The following is a 19,364-nucleotide window of genomic DNA, read 5'->3' as shown; positions in this document are numbered from 1 at the left end:
GTTCGTGCTAAAAAAACTGTAATGTATTTGGGTAAATAATTTTTTATAAAAAAAAAAAAAAAATGAATACTGGAGAATAGAACTAGAGAATGTGTCAAAATAACATAGAACACATTTATCGTATTTTTTATTCCTTCTTTTAACAGTAGGGAAAAACAGCATCTCAAAACCATACACTCAGCAACTGTCTCACTGTGCAACACATCCATACTAGTCTAACTACTGTGTTTATTTCATTGCAAAATGACTGCCACCTATAAAAAAAAAATACTTAGTTGTATTTCTATTATTTAATGCTATCTGAAACCAAAACACATACTGTACAAATGGCCAAAAATATGCCTCAATCTTCGAGCAAATCAGAGATGAATCAGGATGTTTGTAGGTAACATCTGTTAAAGTTTGCAGCGTTCTCTACAGGGAGACGAATGAGTGTGCTGTTCTACAGGATGAGGATATGGCTGCCATTACAAGCAAACAACTGGCATGCACAGGTAAACAGCAGCATTACTGTTTATTCGAAATGGGTTTAATACAACTCCTAATAAGCTACAATCTAAATTGCTAAAATATGTCTGGAGAGCTTAAACATTTTACAGAATTTGCAGGAAGGGCACCCCCTAGTGTAGCACCAAGGTCAAAATAAGCAGTGCTTAATAATAAAAAAAAAAGTATATATATACAAACATACATACATACAGACAGATACATACATAGATACATGTATGTATGTATGTATAATTGCAGTGTAATATTTAATATTTTGAATATTGTTGAATATAATTTGAACGGGTCATGTGATACTAACCACTTAATTACAAGCACCAAATCTGTGGTCCTCATCAAAACTTAAACAATAAATTCAAACCAAGCATACTGTGTTTTATTAATTCTGATCTGCAAAACACTGGATTAACATTAAATCATTTACATTTTAAAAATTAAAACAAGAAACCGGTGAATAAAAACAAATGTTTGTGATCTTTGTTTCATCTGTATCTTTTACACTAACAGGACCCTCCACACTTTAGTCATCTGCCAATTACAATCTTATAGCTTGATAGCTAGCTGAGAGTTAAGCAGTTATTTTTATAATTTTTCTATCCTTTCTAACTGCTACCCAATACTGTTTCACAAGGCTCCATAGTTCGAAAAGTGATATCTACCCTCTTCTGCAATAATGAGATCTCAAACACCATTGATTGTCTAGTGCCACTTTGACTGACAGAGGAGAAAGAGAGCTCTTTGGACTCCCAGGTCACGCATGGTAGTGACACTAATGAGATTCACACTCACGACCTGCTGACTACAACGCAAATGCATTTTTGTTCTACCACTCAGGAGCCCCTTTGATTAGTGGACACAATAAAGGTAGACACGATAATGGATGCAATCCAGATGAATGTCTGCTATTTATTCACTCACACACACAAAACGGGATGTTAATCAAGAAACTGGTCGAGCTTCATCCGGATGTTTTCAAAGGCATCCTTGCCCAGGTAATCAATACGGCCCTCTTCCCATCTCTTTCGATGCTCCAAATTTGCATTTGAAACTTCCTGGAAAAAGCAAATATAAAAGTGCTTTAATTAAAGGTGATACATACAAGATACAACATGATTTAGAGCATTGTTGAGTAAGTATTGTGAATACAAATGTAAGCTTGCACTACAAATGGACACTGGTTTATCACAAAGTAAAAATCTAATCCATATTTCATTTTAGTCTTGTTTTAGTACCTCCTCTGCTGGCCTAAACTCTATCAGGACTTGTGTTTTCATTTAATTTTGTCCATCATTATGTATTCAACTTCCCAATAGTACATTCTCTCCATTCTCTTCATTTCATAGCGTTTCTTTTAGGTGCACTGCCTCTACAGTATATCCAGATTCGAGTTTCTATCCAATCAGATTACAGCCACCACATCACATGTTGCCAGGGTCAAAGGTATCTGTTTGTTATAAAGTCCTTAGTCATCAGCACTGTGGGGTTTAATTTTGTTTGTTTGGGGTTTTTTTGTATCATAAAATACATTTTGCTCGAAGCAGTTGCTTTAACCAATCAGATTTGGCCCCCTAGCTGGCATCCGATCAAATCTGCATTTTCATGTCCTTGGATGGTCAGAGTTTGCAAACTGCATCTGTAGCAAACTGCACAAGCTCAAATATATTCATATGGATTTATTAGCTGTTTTTTTTTCAATCCATAATGGCTGACAGAGGGGAAGAAATTGATTTGGTTGAACTTACAAGACATTTACAAGACAGACTTTTCAAGAAAAGCTGGACATCGTGAGAAAAGGTCGGACAAAACAGTTTAAAACAGTTTTTTTTTTTTTTTTGGCATGAACAATTTGCCTTTATTTCAAATCCTCAGGAAAAATATGTGCACATAAGAAATGCAAAAATGCAGGGAAAACCCAGGGGCATTTTATGAGGTTAATATCGATGTTTCTGCTAGAGATGATGTATGCAGGTGGTGCAGTTGTGGCTACAGTGAAAGGAGACTTGTTGAACTGTGTTCACTGGGATTCTTGCTTTAGTAATACCATTCGTTCTCACTGTATGAGATTCCTGTCCATGACTATTATCATATTAATGGTTTCTACAGCTGTGGCATCATAATAAAGGTATTAAGTTTGACTTATTGATTGACTTATTGAAACACAAATATGATATTTTTTTTATTTTTATTAAATGCATGGCCATGCTTGTTTTATTTCATTTTTATCACTGTAGCAATATGTCATTAATGAATGGATTAAACTTGTTAAGCTTGTTTTTCATTTTGTTATTTTAATATTTGTTCATATGCCTTCCACAACAGCCAGTTAGTGTTCTGTTATTGTCATGATCACACCAAAGGGGGCGCTAAACAACCATTTTTATCAGCCCCGGCACTTGTGCTGTGTTTTACCACTTCGTTATCGTTGCTTTTGTGTGTGTGTCTAGCTTTAGTTTTTTATTCATATAAAATCAACCTATTTCTTGATACTGAGCAATGCTCTCCTAAACGTTTTTCAATATAAAATAAAAGAATTAGTTGCAGCTCATATAAGGTTGTGACACTTGAATCGCCTTCGCTAAATCTTCACCGTATGAACCACCAGTTATATTTTTCTTTCATTGCATGCATATATTTCATGAAGTATCTGCTACAAAGCCGGTGTGAATTAGTTATTGAGTGATCAATATCATCATTAGCTGCTGTCACTAGTTTAGTTAGTTAGCAGCTTGACCGCTAGCATTTTGTGAGTACTGGTTTTAAAATAGCTAATCTACAGGCAGCCGTAGGCATAAAAAAAACAACAAAAAAAACACCCCCACGTAGAATGCTGTTCTTGATAATCAGACGCAATGGGGTACTGAACATTTGGGATTCCAGTGCAATTAAAATGATAATATACTTTACAAACCCAGGTAATGCAAAGCATGTAATGAAGCGAGCTAATGTAAGTCACTTTGCATCAACTATAATCGTATACAAAATATCTGTGCCTATTAACTGAACACAAACACGTGTTTATTTTGGCCATAATTTATACTTTTATTAACTTTCAATAATAATGCTGATGCTGTGAAGATCCTGAGCCATCTGGAGATGTATTAGCTCCAGTTGGTCCCACTTCTTGAAGAGTACGGACATTGGACTTTAAGGATAAACAACCTTTTAATCAATACTCAATAACATTCTACATATGCTGCTTCTCCATCATTGAGAAATTTGAGAGGGTTGAATTTATAATCACAGATTTTGAGCTCATTTATGAGTAGCTCAGGAGATCCGTTGTCATAGAAATTAAAAAAAAATTAATTGAATTGAATTTAATAATTGGCCTAATTCTAAATAGGTTACTAACTGCCTTAACACTATTGTACTAAATAAAAGAAGCCTTTATTCATCAGTTATTCAGTCATTCTTTTCTTTTCCATATCCCAGCGTGACAGCTAGCATTCTGTGAGCTCTGGTTTAAATGTGATTTAACGTTGAACCTGAATAAGAATTCATTCTACATTTGCATTTATATCACAATAACTAACACATACTACATGTAAAACATGCTAATTTTCCTTATTAATTCCATCTCAACAGCTTGTTTATTTAATCATGGCAGTTAGATTAGATTAGACTTTATGGTTTATAAAATTCTCATTATTTGTTAGTGTTAAGATGAACCTCACACTGGTTCTCTAAACACATTCCTATGTTGTTTGTTCAGTGTCTATAGGATCTTTATGATGTGAGTATGTACGGTACACGGAATGTCGTTGTCTGGTTTTACACATCTCTGGTTACTATGTCTTCGTACCCAATCAGAAACAGTTTTAGCTCAGGTTTTTTCAGTGTGTATATATACTTGTCTGTTGTCTGCATTAAACTGAAGAAGAACATATGCACCATTCTGTGTGCTGTGATTTTCCCCCTGATCAGACACCACAGGCATCGTAGATCGCACTGGAAACCTTTCCAAGAAGTAATCTTTTGTTTGGGCATGATAAAAATCGAACATTATTTCATTTTACTGGTTGTTTCACCTTTTTTTTTTTTCTTTTACTTCCTAGCTAATCTGCTGTAGTCCTTACAGAGGACTTTATTAATAGTGATGGTTAATGTTTCTTTGAACAAACTGATGTTAAATTATTCATACTTTTAATACTAGCAAAGTGTGCACAATGATTTATGTTGGTAATGCTTATTTTTAAGATGGAACCAGACTGTATGCACACATTCACAGAAAATATCTACCAAATCAGACAAGACGCAACAGCGGCTAAGAAAATCACTTTGGACCCCACACACCCAGCCCACTCTCTCTTCAAACTGTTGCCTTCTAGTTGGCGCTACAGAACACCGTCCACCAGAACAGCCAGGCACAAAAACAGTTTTTTTCCTGCAGACTATACTCGGCATAAACAATTAAAATATTCATAACTACACACTGTCCATCATAACTGACACATTTGTACATAGAATCCAAATGGTCCATGTGTAAACTGAACACTTGTAAATAACATCTGTATTTAACAACATTTTTACTCTGTATATATTGCATTATTGTAAACTATCTGGTTTACAATTCTGTTACATTATGTCTGTACTTCTCCTGCACTGGAAGCTCCTCACCCCAAGTCAAACTCCTTGTGTGTGTAAGCATACTTGGTAATAAAGCTATTTCTATTGATTCTGCAAATATCTTGTTTTTGTGCTGGCAAAACAGACTCGAAGTCACGCACTACCGGTTTTTACCAACAGATGGCACTAGTGAATCGTTTTTGAGTACATCTGGATTCATAGTTTTAGAGTTTTTAAAAGAGCAAGGAAAATCTTTAGAGGTTTTGGTGTTCCATTGGAACAATTTGCTTATGTATATCTAAAAATAAGAAATCAATAAATTCATCCACTTTCCATCACACATAAAAAAACAACAACAAATAAAACAAACTCTAAAACCTACAGTGTTTGATGCAGCCTCTGAGAGAACTGATTCTACTCCTGAGATGACTTCTTCCTGTTTTTGTTCAACCGGTGGTTCCTGAAACTGGGACTGTTCCAAAATCTCAGCCTCGGCTTTGGATAAGTCGTCAGGTTTAAGACACTGAGAAAACGAGTAACAGTGACAAATTAGAAATGCACTGAATGGGAATGATTGAAATCTGAAATGGAAATTTGCATGGCTGTTTACCAATAAATTACTTTGTGCTTCAGAAATGTAGATTGGTTCACCTAACACTTCCACAGTTTTTGAATTAAAGCTTGACAATGGATCTAGACATCAGTTCAGTTTTTTAACTTGGTGTGTATTTAAAGGGTTTTCACAAGACATGGCTAAATTCCTCACCAGTTGAAGAATGCCTAAGGGTTTACTGCTGGTTTTCATGATGGAGTCAATTTATTATGAGTCAGAAAAAGAGAGAAAGAGAGAGACAGATTGAGCTTTTCTAATAGTTCCCGAAGTTTCTTTAAAGCTACAGCATCAATCATGAAAAGAAAATCTGAAATTAAATATTAAACTGGAATTTAGCAAAACTCTGATAACAGAAATATTTTAAATATTTTAAATATTTAATTAAAAAATTATAGTCCTAATATTATTACACATCCTTTTATGTATTTGGTGACTAATAAAATAGTTTATAATTCAGTTTGTTAATACCTGCATTCATTGCGGTTAAATTCTCAATTCCGATTGGTCAAAAAGTGTACATTCATTGATCTCTATCAGCAAATAATAGCAAAGGGCAAATTCCGGTGATATAAGAGGAATAAACTCTTATCGGATGTGGTTTTATTCTAAAATACACTATATAGACAAAAGTATTGGGACATTTGACTTTCCCAGCCACATATTATTCTTTCCCAAACTGTTACCACGAAGCTGAAGGCACACATTTGTATCTGGTGTCTTTGGATGTATTTGGTAGCATAAAATATTCTCCTCACTTTAACTAGGAGACTCAAACAAGTTCCAGCATGACAATACCCCACGTGCACAAAGCAGTGGAAGATCTCCTGCCAAAGAGGACTGAACTCAACCCTTTTAGAAAGAATAGGAACTCTGACTGCACCCCAGGCCTCCTCAACTCCCCTGCATCAGCACCAGCACATACCATATTTATGACCAGGTGTCTGAAAACTTTTGCCAATTGTGTATTTATATAAACCTGGTAATCACCAAATAAGAAGGTGTTACTGAAGTGAGTGCAGGTTTTATTTGGTCACATGTGACCAGAGAGAATTTCATCTTTATCTTCACTATAAAATAAAAAGTGTTTGAGGGAGATGTTCTTTGATAAAATTACAGCCCCGATGCCGCATGTCCTCCAGTTAACAGAAAATGAAAAATTACAATTCCTTTTAGCAGAGGAGAGCGATGCAGCCTCTGCGACTTCATTTGTCACAGTGTGTCACAGCCTGGGGGTCATTGCGGAGCTAATATTGTTGCTGAAGAGTCTTTCGAACAAAGCAAACCCATTATGGCTCTGGCTGATGAGTTCCATTCGCACCCTTGAGTCATCCTCCAAATGTTTTGATGGATTTTCTATATAAGTGTATGGAGGGGAGAGAGTGTGTGCAGATGCAGTTACGTTTACTAGGATACTAAACCTGATCGGTTTTATGGTAAAATACACATGTAATTACTCATTACAGTAATTGAGTAGGTTTTTTTTGTGAACTCTTTTTATTTTTTTTAAGTAGTTTGAAATCTTTTATGTTTTAATGACATAACAGGAGATGGACTGTAGTGTTTTTATCAGCGCTGTCAATCGATTCAAATAATTAAGCGCATGATTGTATTGAGTTAACTCTTAATTAATTGCAACTTAATCGCACATTTTTATCGCACCTTAAATTAATACTTTTCAAGTTTTTTCATATTGGTCATGGACCATGTTTATTATTAGTGAAACCAGACTCAACAGAGAGCATGAAGACAAAATATTTTTGTAAATGTTTTAAAGTAATTCTGGTGTTTTAAATTATGTAATCAAAAGGAACTATTGCTATGTTTCCACACGGAGGGTTTTAATTGCCGGATGTGCGTATCATAGCAGTTTTTGTTTTTTGTTTAAAGACTTGGCGCATCAGTAAAACAAATGTTTTTTTTTTTTATATATATCGGAGTAAAAAAAAGGATGTTGTGAATAAATGTGTTGCGATGAAGGATTTAATTAGGCCTCTTTTATTTATTTATATAGTCAAACAGAAATGCGCGCTGCATTAATCGCACGTTATTAAAACGAGGGCTCTTGTATTTGCATTAATGCGTTATTAACACATATTTTATTTTATTTTTATTTATTTTTGTCATCACATTTTAATTAGTGTTCCTTCCATCAAAAATTACTTTGAAATTTATATCCCCTTGTCCTTTTTGAAAAAAATTTTAATCTCCCACCCGACCCCTTCTGTTAAAAAAAAGTCACTCGGTAAATTTTACATTTTTTTTATACTTTTTATTTTGAGTTATTTTTAGACTGGTAACTGTACTTGCACTTAAGTCAAATTTCATTGATTTAACAGTACTTTTATTTGAGTAGGATATTTTATAACTCTTTCCACCTCTGCAAATTGCCTTGTCAATATTGTACAAAATGAATAAATGCTTATTTTATTACTTATTCGGTGATCATTTTATTAGAATTTCCCAGCTAGATGGGAATTTGGGGTTAGTTCTCAGGAACAGCCAATATAGTTATCTTACTGTATTAACAGGTAGGGTTAAGAGCCTTGCTCAAGAGCCAGACACTGGCAGTTTGGCATTGCTGTAGCTTGAATTTCTGACCTTCTGAAGAGTAACTTAATATTTTAACCATAAGTTTCACCATTCCAGGAATCAGTGGTATCTAATTTCCAATCTATGATAGCCAGCAGTTGTGTGCTTAAATTTAAAAACAGACAGAGAACAGATGTGCTATTCTTTGGTCGTTGAGAAACACTGTTACCTGCTCACAAGTTGGATCCTCACTCCAGTTTGCATAAAAGTGTATTTCATTTGAATAAATGCAAATGTAAACAGCTAAACTGCTTAAAATCACTTCACTCACCGTGTCCTCCAGCTGATGACATGTGCTTGAGCTCGGTGCATTCAGCGTCAGCTCCGTAAGCAATTCACTAGGTTCTTTCTCTTCTCTCTCCTCTGCCTGAGGGACTAACTCATGGCTGTGAGGGTGAGGATGAGGAGTGGTGGGTGATGTCACAGAGGGCTGTGAACTCTAGTGCAAAAAAAAAAAAACCCACAGGAAAATAAGCAGCTATCTAGCTTCACATGCTTTGAAAATGGACTCTAACCTTGCTCTGTATGTAAAAGCATGCTGCGCAAATAAGCATGCAGAGTACAAACAGGTTCTAGAGGGCTGTTATATTAGTCAGAGCTTAGGATATAGTATTATGCACGTTCGGTGCAATATAGATGTAAAATATTCAATATGAATATTTAGATGTAGATGAATATATCAATATAATATGAAATATTCAAGAATAAAAAGTAGGAAATGTTTGAAATCATGTCCAGATGTTTTTCGTTCCGAATTCACTAAAATATCGCAACAATTCTCACTTTTATTCTTTAGATCACATCATTTGTCCATTTACAGTTTTGTTTAATGTGGTCAAAGATCAAGCAAAGAGGTTGGTTCTCATCACTTATATTACCATAGTTACAGGGACAAATCTACCGGGGTGGCACGGGGAGGCAACTGCCACCCTAATAAAAACATTGGCCACCACTGGTATCCCAATGTATAAAATATTAATTGAATCAGTTTCCTCAACAGATTTAGAGCAACTTCAATGTGATGAAAAAAAAAAGAAAAAATACAAATAATGGCAAGATATCTCATGTTTTTATTAAAGCGTAGTCCGAACAAACGATTCTTATAAACTGCTTGGTTTTAGTGAATCCAAAATGTTGTGGTGTCTGTGTATTTGTGTTTTTTAAGTAAAACAGTACTTGATACATTAAGGCTTTGTATCTATATATCTGTATTGAAACTCCTTAGAACTCAAGAAACAGAAGTTAAATATACTGTATCTCATCTCTTTTAATTTGTGTCGTCCAATCCAGATCTCACGTTCAGGTAAATTACGCAAAGTCAATCTCATCAGTCTTTATTACATTTTTATAGACCAATATATAAAATGTGGTGTATATATATATATATATATATATATATATATATATATATATATATATATATATATATATATCATTCCTTGAATCCATAAGAACCAGGCAAGAAGGCTTGCTTCAGTGTTGCCACCCCTTATAATTCTTATGCCACCCCCTTGCCACCCCATAAATCATGTTATAACTCCACTTCAGCAAAGTTATAAACTCTTTCACCAATTCTTTTTTATTGTTACTAAAAAAGCCTGCTTGAAAAACATTTCAGTTAAACTTATGAAACTAAAGCATCTTTCCACAATTGCTGATAAAACATTTGCTTACAATAACATGTACACATAAAAAAAATTGTATGTAGCCTTACATGCCATGAAGTGGGCGCTTGTATAGAACAGGGTACAGCCTCTGACATGCCCAGTTGCTCAGTGTGTTCAACATCCTGGAGCTCCTGAGGCTCATCTGCATGCATTTTTGTGTGGCCGTAATACTCCGCCCACCACTGGTCCACATATTTGTCTAAGTTCCTGTTGGTATCCCATTGAGGAGCGTCAGTGGGTGGTTGCTGCTTGTTTGGAATATGCCAGGGCTTGTACCTTCCTAGGAAGTGCACAATCTTTGCTTGATGGCCATATCTGCCCAAAGCATACAAGGTAAACATTGGAAAACAAACAAAGTTAAAGGAATTTTTACTAACATTTTACCTTTGGAAACAATTTCACAGAAAGGAAATACCTATTCCTATTAACATGACACTTCCATAAGTATTCATGTTTTTTTAGTTCAGTACATGGAAATTAAATTTTAGAATTCTTGTCCATGATATCACACATCCTAGTTATTCAGTAGATTACATTGCAGATATCCTTCAGCATGACTATATATTTTGCTTCTGCAGCCACAGAAGCGGTTTATTGATTATTCTGTTAAATACCTACTTGTGAAAAGCCGGCAAATAGGTGTAGATCGCATTGGCGCTGAGGTTGTAAATAAACGGTAGATGCTTATTGATGTCCTTTATTGCCCAGTCACTGAAAAAAGTATTTAAAAGCCCCTGATCACCTCCTTAAAACACACAAACAAACACAATATTATAACTTTGCGACTATATGGATGTTCAGTAACATATTACGCATTCAGAAACGTTATATATGCTGTGGTTATTGTATATTTCCTTACTATATCATCCTATTCCCCATTCTCTTTCTCCTTTACTCCTTCCGTTTCTACTTCATCCTCACCATCAAAGCTGCCACACATCTTGGCATGTTCCAGCAGGCGTGAGTGGGTCTCCAGTGACGGTCTGAATACAAATACACCAGAGTTGAAGCAGTCGGGCCAGCCTGGATCTGGAGCTGCAGAGAGCTCTTCTCGATCAAACAGCTCATCAACATTACACAACACCTGCAGATAACAAAAAAAGAAATACAAAAAAATTGGTCATAAGTTCTTCAAAACCATTTAGTCGAAAAATACACTCCACTGGCTTCCTGTACCAGATCAAATCAGATTTAAAACAGTGACATTTTCCTACAAATGCAAATGGAAAGCACCCAATATCTCACAGCACCCCCACTGCACCATGCTTTCTCCAATCCTCAACCACTGCTTGACTTGTCCAACCATTGTTTTAGGCTACAAATAAGGCCTGCTACATTTGTTCTGGAACCTAGGTGGTGGAAGAACTTTCACATGACTGGGAGGTTCTTGCTCAGTGGTTAAGGCAGAAAGAGTTCAAATCCGAGCACCACCAAGTTTAACTGCTCAGTTATAGTCCAGTAGCTCAGTCCATGGACCACCTCAACCTATACTTTTTAGAAAGTATCTAATTCAGCACTTCTGCTGTTTAAAAAAAATCTTGCTTTTACAAACTATATTCTCAAACTACATAGTTTTTGATTGTTGATGTTCTTAGTTTGAGGAGATGGTAGATTAGTGGTTAAGGCACTGGAATTTGGATTTGAAGGTTGTGAGTTCAAATCCTATCCACACCAAGATGCCACTTCTGGGGCCCTGGGTAAGTCCCTTAACCCAGTTGTGTGATTGAGATAATTATAAGTTGCTCTGAATAAGGGCAAATGCCATACAGCCTTTTTGTACGTTTCTTTGGATAATTGCAAATGTTGAATGTGTTGATTATATGATTTTTCTCTAATAGTGGATGCTCATTATGGAGTCCTATGTCATACTTCATATCTTTTTAGAACAGGTTTTGCTATATAGATGGACAGTAAAAGGGGCATCCACCAACTGTTGTTTTTCAACAAATGAGTTTTTTGCCATTATTGTCCCACAAAACTCAATAATCCAATTACCAGATGCATTAAAAGTTATTACCTACTAACTACTCACAAGTGTATCAGCATCCAGGAACACACATTTGGTGTACTGTGTAAGTGTCCAACAGTGAAGCTTGGTAAAAGTGATTCCCAGATCTGGACGCCCAAGCCAGAAGAGATGAGCTCTGTCCCGGCTGTCCAACATGTCCACCACAATAACCTCATCAAACACATCTTCCAAAGACAAACTGGACACACATACAAGAGAGCAGCTGTGCATGAATGATTAATGTCACCCAGAACTTGTTTTCAAGACTAAAGCATTACTCAGATATTAAATAATAAATTGACAGTTCCATTTTTAGACAACAATAAAAGGCACATCTGTTTAAACCCAGCAAGATATTCACATTGCATGCAAATTAAAAACGCTGAACAATGCCCCTATGCACATGCCAGCGCCATGAAGATCTGCTTTACATGGTTTGGAGAGGAAGATCTTGAGTGGATCTGATCTCATCTCATCTCATTCCTACACCTTTGGGATGAATTGGAATGCTGACTGCACCCCAGACCTCCTCACCCTACATCAGTACCTGACTTTACTAACACCCTTGTGGCGATTGAAAACAAATATCCATAAGCACACTAAAATCTAGTGGAACATCTTTCTTAGAAGAGTGGAGCGAATGTTGAATGCAATGCTCACTCAAAAATCACATACCAAACTTATGACCGGGTGACTTTTGGCAATATAGTGTATATTGGTGTGTGTGTGTGTGTGTGTGTGTGTGTGTGTGTGTGTGTGTGTGTGTGTGTGTGTGTACATAGAATATTATGTTCTATTAAAAGGGCAGGTTTTATGTAGGGAATAGAGACCAGCCCAGAACAAATACCAGTGTGTGATGTGTCCGATGTCAGATGACCATTGAATGACTATACAGAGGTCACTGATCACATAGTAACTTTACAGAAATGTCCATAGAGGAAGGTAAGTTGTAGCTTGAGGACAACTTCTTGTTTGTTTGAACCAAGAAGATACTTGCTGTGTAAAATTTTACAGGATCTTAGTAATATTTCATAGAATCCACAAGTACTAGAATCTGCTTATACAAGCATATAACATTTGACGAAGGTTCTTTGTAAAACATTTGTGGTCTATGTGGATATATGTCCAGGTAATGAACATGAACTATGGTTCTTATAAGTCACTGCACTTGACTGAACTATGTCACGTGTATTGCCTCACTATGCGCTGCACTTTTTGTCTTTTATGATGTTTTTCATAGTTGACATTCATTATCCTGATTATGTTCTTATTATTTCATCAAAATTATCTGCACTTATATGATCTGCCTTCCCTCGCATTACGTGCAAAACCTGATTGTAAGGGGTTCTTCTTTTTTAAATATTTTATGTAGAATATTGAAAGGTTCTCCAACCAGGAATGGTGCTCAATTAGATTTTTAGATTTTTTTAGTAAACTGGGGTTGCATGGCATATATTTGTCTACTTTAGCATGATTTAAAGCTGGCAAGCACCAGTTAAAAATGCACTCAATGCAAGGTTTAATGCTACATTTTAATTAAGCAGGCATTTTTATTATTTTCTTTTGCACATTGTACTGTTTAACATACAGTATGTTTACTGGTGGTGCTGTATTTTGTGTATTTGTCCTACACTATCTTGTGTTGTCTGTTTGCACCAAGTTTCACACGATGCACTTTATGTGGCGAGGACAGCTTACTTTAGTCTTTATATATGTGTTCTTGTCGCTCTATGTTGTTTTTATGTTGTTTTATGTAGCACCAAGGTTCTGGAGAAACGTTGTTTAGTTTCACTCTGTACTGCATCAGCTATATATGGTTGAAATGACAATAAAAACTTCTTGACTTGACTTATTTTAATCACTCTCTTACCGTGCCTCTGTGCTAATGTTCGGAGACACCATCGCCACCAGTTTTCGAGTTGTTCCATGCCTTCGCAAGCACTTGCCCACCACTAGACTCCCCATGCAGTAGGGATCAGTAGTAGCCAGAGTCACAAAAGCCTGGTAAGCCTCTAGTAAAGAATAACAGACAAGAACAGAGTTATAAGTCTGAAGAAGTTTCAGACCTCTACAGCTGAAGAAGAAAGAACAAAAGGTGCTTTATACTTGTCACATGTACATTACAGCACAGTGAAATTTATTTTTTCAAACAAAATGTAACTGCTGCTCTTGACTCTATCTATCTTGAATCTAATTATCTCTGCTCATGAAATTGAAAGCATTGTCACAGTAAAGCATGGTGGTGGTAGAATAATGTTTAGAGCTACCTGTGTTCTTTTGGTTAGTTCTATAACTAATCCCCTATTTACCTGGTCACTGACTTTTGATGGCAGCCTTCTGTAGACAGACTTTGGTAATGCAATGTTCCTTCGCATTTTTTTATAATTAATTTATTGATTCTCCGGAAGGCCGTCAGTGTTTAGGATTTCTTTTTTTTACTTGTTAATTGGTCTAGGATTAGAATACTTTATTGATCCCATTGGGAAACTGTTGGGTTGCCGTTGCTTTTAGAAAAATTAAGGGTAGGATTAAAGTAAAAGAAAAAAATCAGAAATTGTAATAAAATATAGTGAAATGAAATGTGTAGTAACAATGACACAGATGGCAGAAAAGTCAGACTACAATAAAAGTTATACAAGTTATTGCACATGTAACAATTATTATTATTATTATTATTATTATTATTATTATTATTATTGCACATAATTGCCCAAGATATTAGCATTATATAAGCGTGGCATGAAATATCTATATCGCTCATATATATATATATATATACATATATATATATATATATATATATATATATATATATATATATATATATATATATATATATATATACATGGTGCAATATGTTTAGGCATGCTCTTTATTTGTGCAAGTAATAGTGTGTGTCAATTCAAATTCCTCTTGTATCTAAATAGTCCTCTGGTTCCTCTCAAGGTTTCCTTCTTATGCCATCTCAGGGAGTTTTTCCTTGCCACAGTCGCCATCGGCTCGCTCATCAGGGACAAACTTACACTTATAAAGAACATATAAATTTTTTATCACCACATTATCTGTGTAAAGCTGCTTTGAGACAATGTTCATTGTTAAAAGCACAATACAAATAAAAATTAATTGAACTGAATTAAATTAAATCAAAACTTGAACCCCAAATCTGCCAAATTGACATTGAAAATTTCATTTTGTATACTGAACAACACCTTTAATATGATGTAAGATCCTCAGATTTTTCTCCTCTTCCACACCAGGTGGATCATTATCCAGAAATCAGAATTGAGCCGAATGTTGTTCGTTTTAAGTGTACTCTTGCTATAGCTTACTAACATGAAGTGCCCTTTAAAGCGAGCTTGATGAGTCCAAAGCCGTCGGAAATGTGATTAATGGCAGTGTTGTCTCTCTGACCTTCTTTCCAGCAGACCAAAGAAGCAGATGGCTGCTACATGAATGAAATGTCACTATCTACTGAATGGCAATCAAGGTCATAATAACTGAAGAGCTATGTTGCCATGCAGAGGAAACGCAAATTATAGAGTTCATGTTTTCGGGAGCAACACTTTATTCGATATGCTTTATTAATGATAAAAAAAAAAACCCTACACATTCTTTTATACAAATCACATTTCAGTTTATCTTACATGCAGTATATAATATCAGACTTTTGTCATTTACATTCCCTACTCTTATTTTTTCTAGGCCTCTTGAGTTGTCTGAGATCAGAAATATAACAGCATTTTGACATGACTCCTACACTTACCTGGCATTTCCAATGTTGTTCTTTTGTCCTGTGAAATAAATTCAGGCTACCAACTCCTGTTGCTGCTTTACTGAGACCAACACTGTCACTCTATGGCATGCTGCATTCTCAGAGAATCAAGTTGACAGGCTATATCTAGAAATCACTTCTGTAGCCAAGGCTGCAGAGCTTAATCCGTGTGTAGTGGAAAGCAAACTGAAACTCAACCGCTCTGAATTGTAACTCCACATGACGACATGTTAAACAAAAGTTCAGTATGGACTCCAGGTCATGAGACTTTGGTCATTTCGCTGCACAATATTTGGTCTGGAAAAATTGCAGCAAGTTGCACATAAGGTCAAATATGGACAAATGGATAAAAGTTTGTTTCCACCTAACAATAAGATTGGAAAGTGCTTTTTGAACTGGCCACATTTAGATCCAATTTGTTCTTATAATAACCTCCACTCTTCTGGGAAGTTACACTAGAATTTGGAGTATTGGGAGATTTATTACATTTCCGCCACAAAGGTGTTAGTAAAAATCCGGTAGAACTAATCCAAACTGTCCTTGTGTTTTTGTCTCATTGGTAAAAAACTATTTCTTTCTTGATGAATACACTGATCAGTCATAACATTATGATCTCCTGCCTATTATTGTGTTGGTCCCCCTTTTGCTGCCAAAACATTCCTGACCTCAAGCATTAACAGCATTAACTTCTTCAGCAGCTTCAGGAGCTCGTCTGATGGACCGGACCACACGGACCAGCCTTCGCTCCCCATGTGCCTCGGCCACCCATGACCCTGTCGCCGGTTTACCACTGTTTCTTTCTTGGAGCACTTTGAATAAATACTAACCACTGCAGACCAGGAACATCCCACAAGAGCTGCAGTTTTGCCTCTGACCCAGTCTAGACAATTTGGCCCTCAAACAAATCCTTATGGTTACCCATTTTTCCTGCTTCTAACACATCGACTTTGAGGACAGAATATTCACTTTCTGCCTAATAATATCCCACCCACTAACAGGTGCCATGATAAAGAGATAATCAGTGTTCTTGACTTCACCTGTTAGTGGTCATAAAGTTATACCTGTTTGGTGTATATGTATTTTTCCTCTGAAAAGTGAAATCATTTTTAAAAAGTAAAGTTAGGTACTGATGGAGGTGAGGTGAGGAGGCCTGGACTGCAGTCAGTGTTCCAATTTATTCCAAAGGGTTGAGGTCAGAGTTCTATAGCAGGAGATCTTTCACTTAAAGCCATGTAAGCTTGTAATATGTTCATGTAACTGGCTTTTTGTACATTAAAGATTAAAGATGAGATAAACTCAAAAAGGTCATTGGCTTTATTCTTTCGAGACCTTATTGACATCAACCGGGCATATAAATAACAAATGTTTAGCTGTTAGTTATATGGATAAAATTTTGCACAATTAAAGCAATGATGAATGATGACAAAATGTTATTGTTAATCTGTACACAACAAAAAGTTTACAAGTCTGAATACAAAGTGTACAAAGCACGGGCTTCATGTAGTTAATGCTATTTTCCAAAAATGAATGAAAGCAATAGACAATGTCATGGGGCAAAAACTCAAAATCACTTAAAGGCACTTTTGTATAAAAGAAAAATATATGTTAGGAAAAAAAAGGTACAAAATGGGTTTCTTGTACCCTGTGCCATAAGACTTTCATGACAATATAATTTGTAATTGTCATGTAACAGAACTACATGACATGACATTACTAATCACTAACAGAGCTTGAATCAGGATATGCATTTTATTTTCATATTATATATATATATATATATATATATATATATATATATATATATATATATATATATATATATACAGTGTACACCACACACACACACACACACACACACACACACACACACACACAAGTCATTCCCGACTTACCATTACTCCATTAGAACTTGAAAATATCGTAAGCCTACCCAGTGGTCTTAAAGAATGATGGAGTAGTATGGGGTAGTAAACTGTAATTTGTACTGTATATTACTGATACAAGTTGTATGTATTGTATATAAACTATACTGTAAATATGTATGTGGCAGTGGGTGAAAGAATGAACACTGTTTCACGTGTGTGTGTGTGTGTATACTGTATGTATGTATATATATATATATATATATATATATATATATATATATATATATATATATATATATATATATATTTTTTTTTTTTTTTTTTTTAATATAAATTTTATATCACAGGCAGACGGGGAAAAGAGCATTTCACTCTGTGTCCTACTCTGTATGCTGTATGTTGACTTTCTGTCTGTTACCTATAAAATTCAAAACGTAAGCTAAGTAAAAACGATTAGCCAAATCTGGTCATGGTTTATGTTATGTTTATCTCATGTCTGTACTTTACAGCATGGTTCATGTAAATAGTAATGGGGTCAAAGAAATGTTCAGACATCCACAGCAGAAAGTGATACATTACAGCATTTGCATATGGGGAGTGTTTGTAATGTAAATAGGCAGTAAATAGGCATCATAGAACGAATACACACACACACACACACACACACACACACACACACACACACACACACACACACACACTACTAATACTACTATTGCTACTACTACTAGTAAACATCAATATATATCACATCTTTATGTTGTTTTTGTTACAGAAAAGTAACACCTTTTAAGGGAAATTGTATCTATAAAACTGTCTGAGTGTCTTACATGATCAAAGATAAAGAATATTTAAAATGCAGGTTAGTGTATTCTAGCAAAATGTCTAGAAAATCTAAAGATAAGCAAAGAAGTTACCAGTACAACAAAGCACTTTTTCTTGACCACTGAAACTAAAACAATTTTTTATTAAAAAAAAAAAAAAAAAAAATTGTGAATTTTTGTGCAAAAAAAAAAAAAAGTGATTTGTTTGCAACAAAATAATTGTTGATGACGTATTTTAAAGCGAACAGGAATTTCCCCAATATACACATTGATCGACAAAGAACAAAAAACATTGGACCAATTTATACAACTAAGAACAATCTATCAATTAGCAAACTAACTAAAAAAAATGATTCTCTAAGATCCTGTTCGGGCCTCGGCTGGTTTGTAAGTGTGTGCTGATCCACCAGGAGTTAAGATATTCTGAGGAGGTTTCTGGAAGCTGCAGACAAAACAAAGCCGTTTGATCAGAAATAGCATTTTTTTAAATCCCTCTCTGCTAAAAGTCACAGAATGACAACATCCTTTTGAAGGCAACTTAAACCTGTTCTACAATAAAACCGGTTTAATCAAGGGAAGTTCACCTTGTGGATCGGACTGCGTGCCAGGTTGGTTTCCACCGCTCTCAAGGTCAGTGCCTACACACATGCACAAAAACACACACACAAATAAATAATTTTTTTTCACATCCTGCCACATGAGCACTCGTCTTCATTAACCCAAAGTATTTTAATTACTAACTTTATGTAACACTTCATTAAAAACATCGACTCTGGTGGGACTCGAACCCACAACCTTTGAATCACTTCACCAAGTGTTACTTAGAAGTCCAATGCGCTATCCATTGCGCCACAGAGCCACTTGTTGAGAGTCGCGGCTTTATGGGCTTTTGTAACACGACCCCCGCTGCCAGCTGGACGCTGCAATTACATATTTTTATCGCTAGGGGCAGT

The 19,364-nt window shown here is 35.5% G+C and overlaps 2 protein-coding genes and 1 non-coding gene across 4 annotated transcripts in view; all 3 read right to left on the bottom strand.

Moving 5' to 3' along the window:
• Window positions 1-1,383: 1,383 nt before the first annotated feature.
• gyg2 (glycogenin 2) lies at window positions 1,384-15,923 on the bottom strand. Its single transcript, XM_046837284.1, has 9 exons — window positions 15,714-15,923; window positions 13,821-13,962; window positions 11,975-12,149; window positions 10,864-11,026; window positions 10,561-10,687; window positions 9,990-10,257; window positions 8,547-8,714; window positions 5,456-5,596; window positions 1,384-1,559 (listed from the first exon to the last, which is right to left on the bottom strand). The coding sequence occupies exons 1-9, from the start codon at window positions 15,718-15,720 to the stop codon at window positions 1,443-1,445; spliced, it is 1,308 nt and encodes a 435-aa protein (XP_046693240.1). The 5' UTR covers window positions 15,721-15,923; the 3' UTR covers window positions 1,384-1,442.
• Window positions 15,924-17,013: 1,090 nt separating this feature from the next.
• The window catches only part of cd99 (CD99 molecule), a 29,191-nt gene continuing 26,840 nt past the window's right edge, over window positions 17,014-19,364 (bottom strand). For both annotated transcript variants that reach the window (XM_046837286.1, XM_046837285.1), the window contains 2 exons: window positions 18,996-19,049; window positions 17,014-18,853 (listed from right to left, as the gene is read on the bottom strand). In XM_046837286.1, coding sequence (XP_046693242.1) covers window positions 18,825-18,853; window positions 18,996-19,049 — 83 coding nt within the window. In that variant the 3' untranslated portion in view covers window positions 17,014-18,824. The remainder of the gene's footprint in view (window positions 18,854-18,995; window positions 19,050-19,364) is intronic.
• trnar-ucu lies at window positions 19,179-19,270 on the bottom strand. Its single transcript is given in 2 exon segments — window positions 19,179-19,214; window positions 19,234-19,270. It is a non-coding gene; the product is annotated as a tRNA-Arg (tRNA).

This window comes from Silurus meridionalis, chromosome 24 (assembly GCF_014805685.1).
Source record: "Silurus meridionalis isolate SWU-2019-XX chromosome 24, ASM1480568v1, whole genome shotgun sequence".
In the NCBI taxonomy this organism is placed as follows: Eukaryota; Metazoa; Chordata; class Actinopteri; order Siluriformes; family Siluridae; genus Silurus; species Silurus meridionalis.
This window is presented reverse-complemented; position numbering and strand designations above follow the sequence as displayed.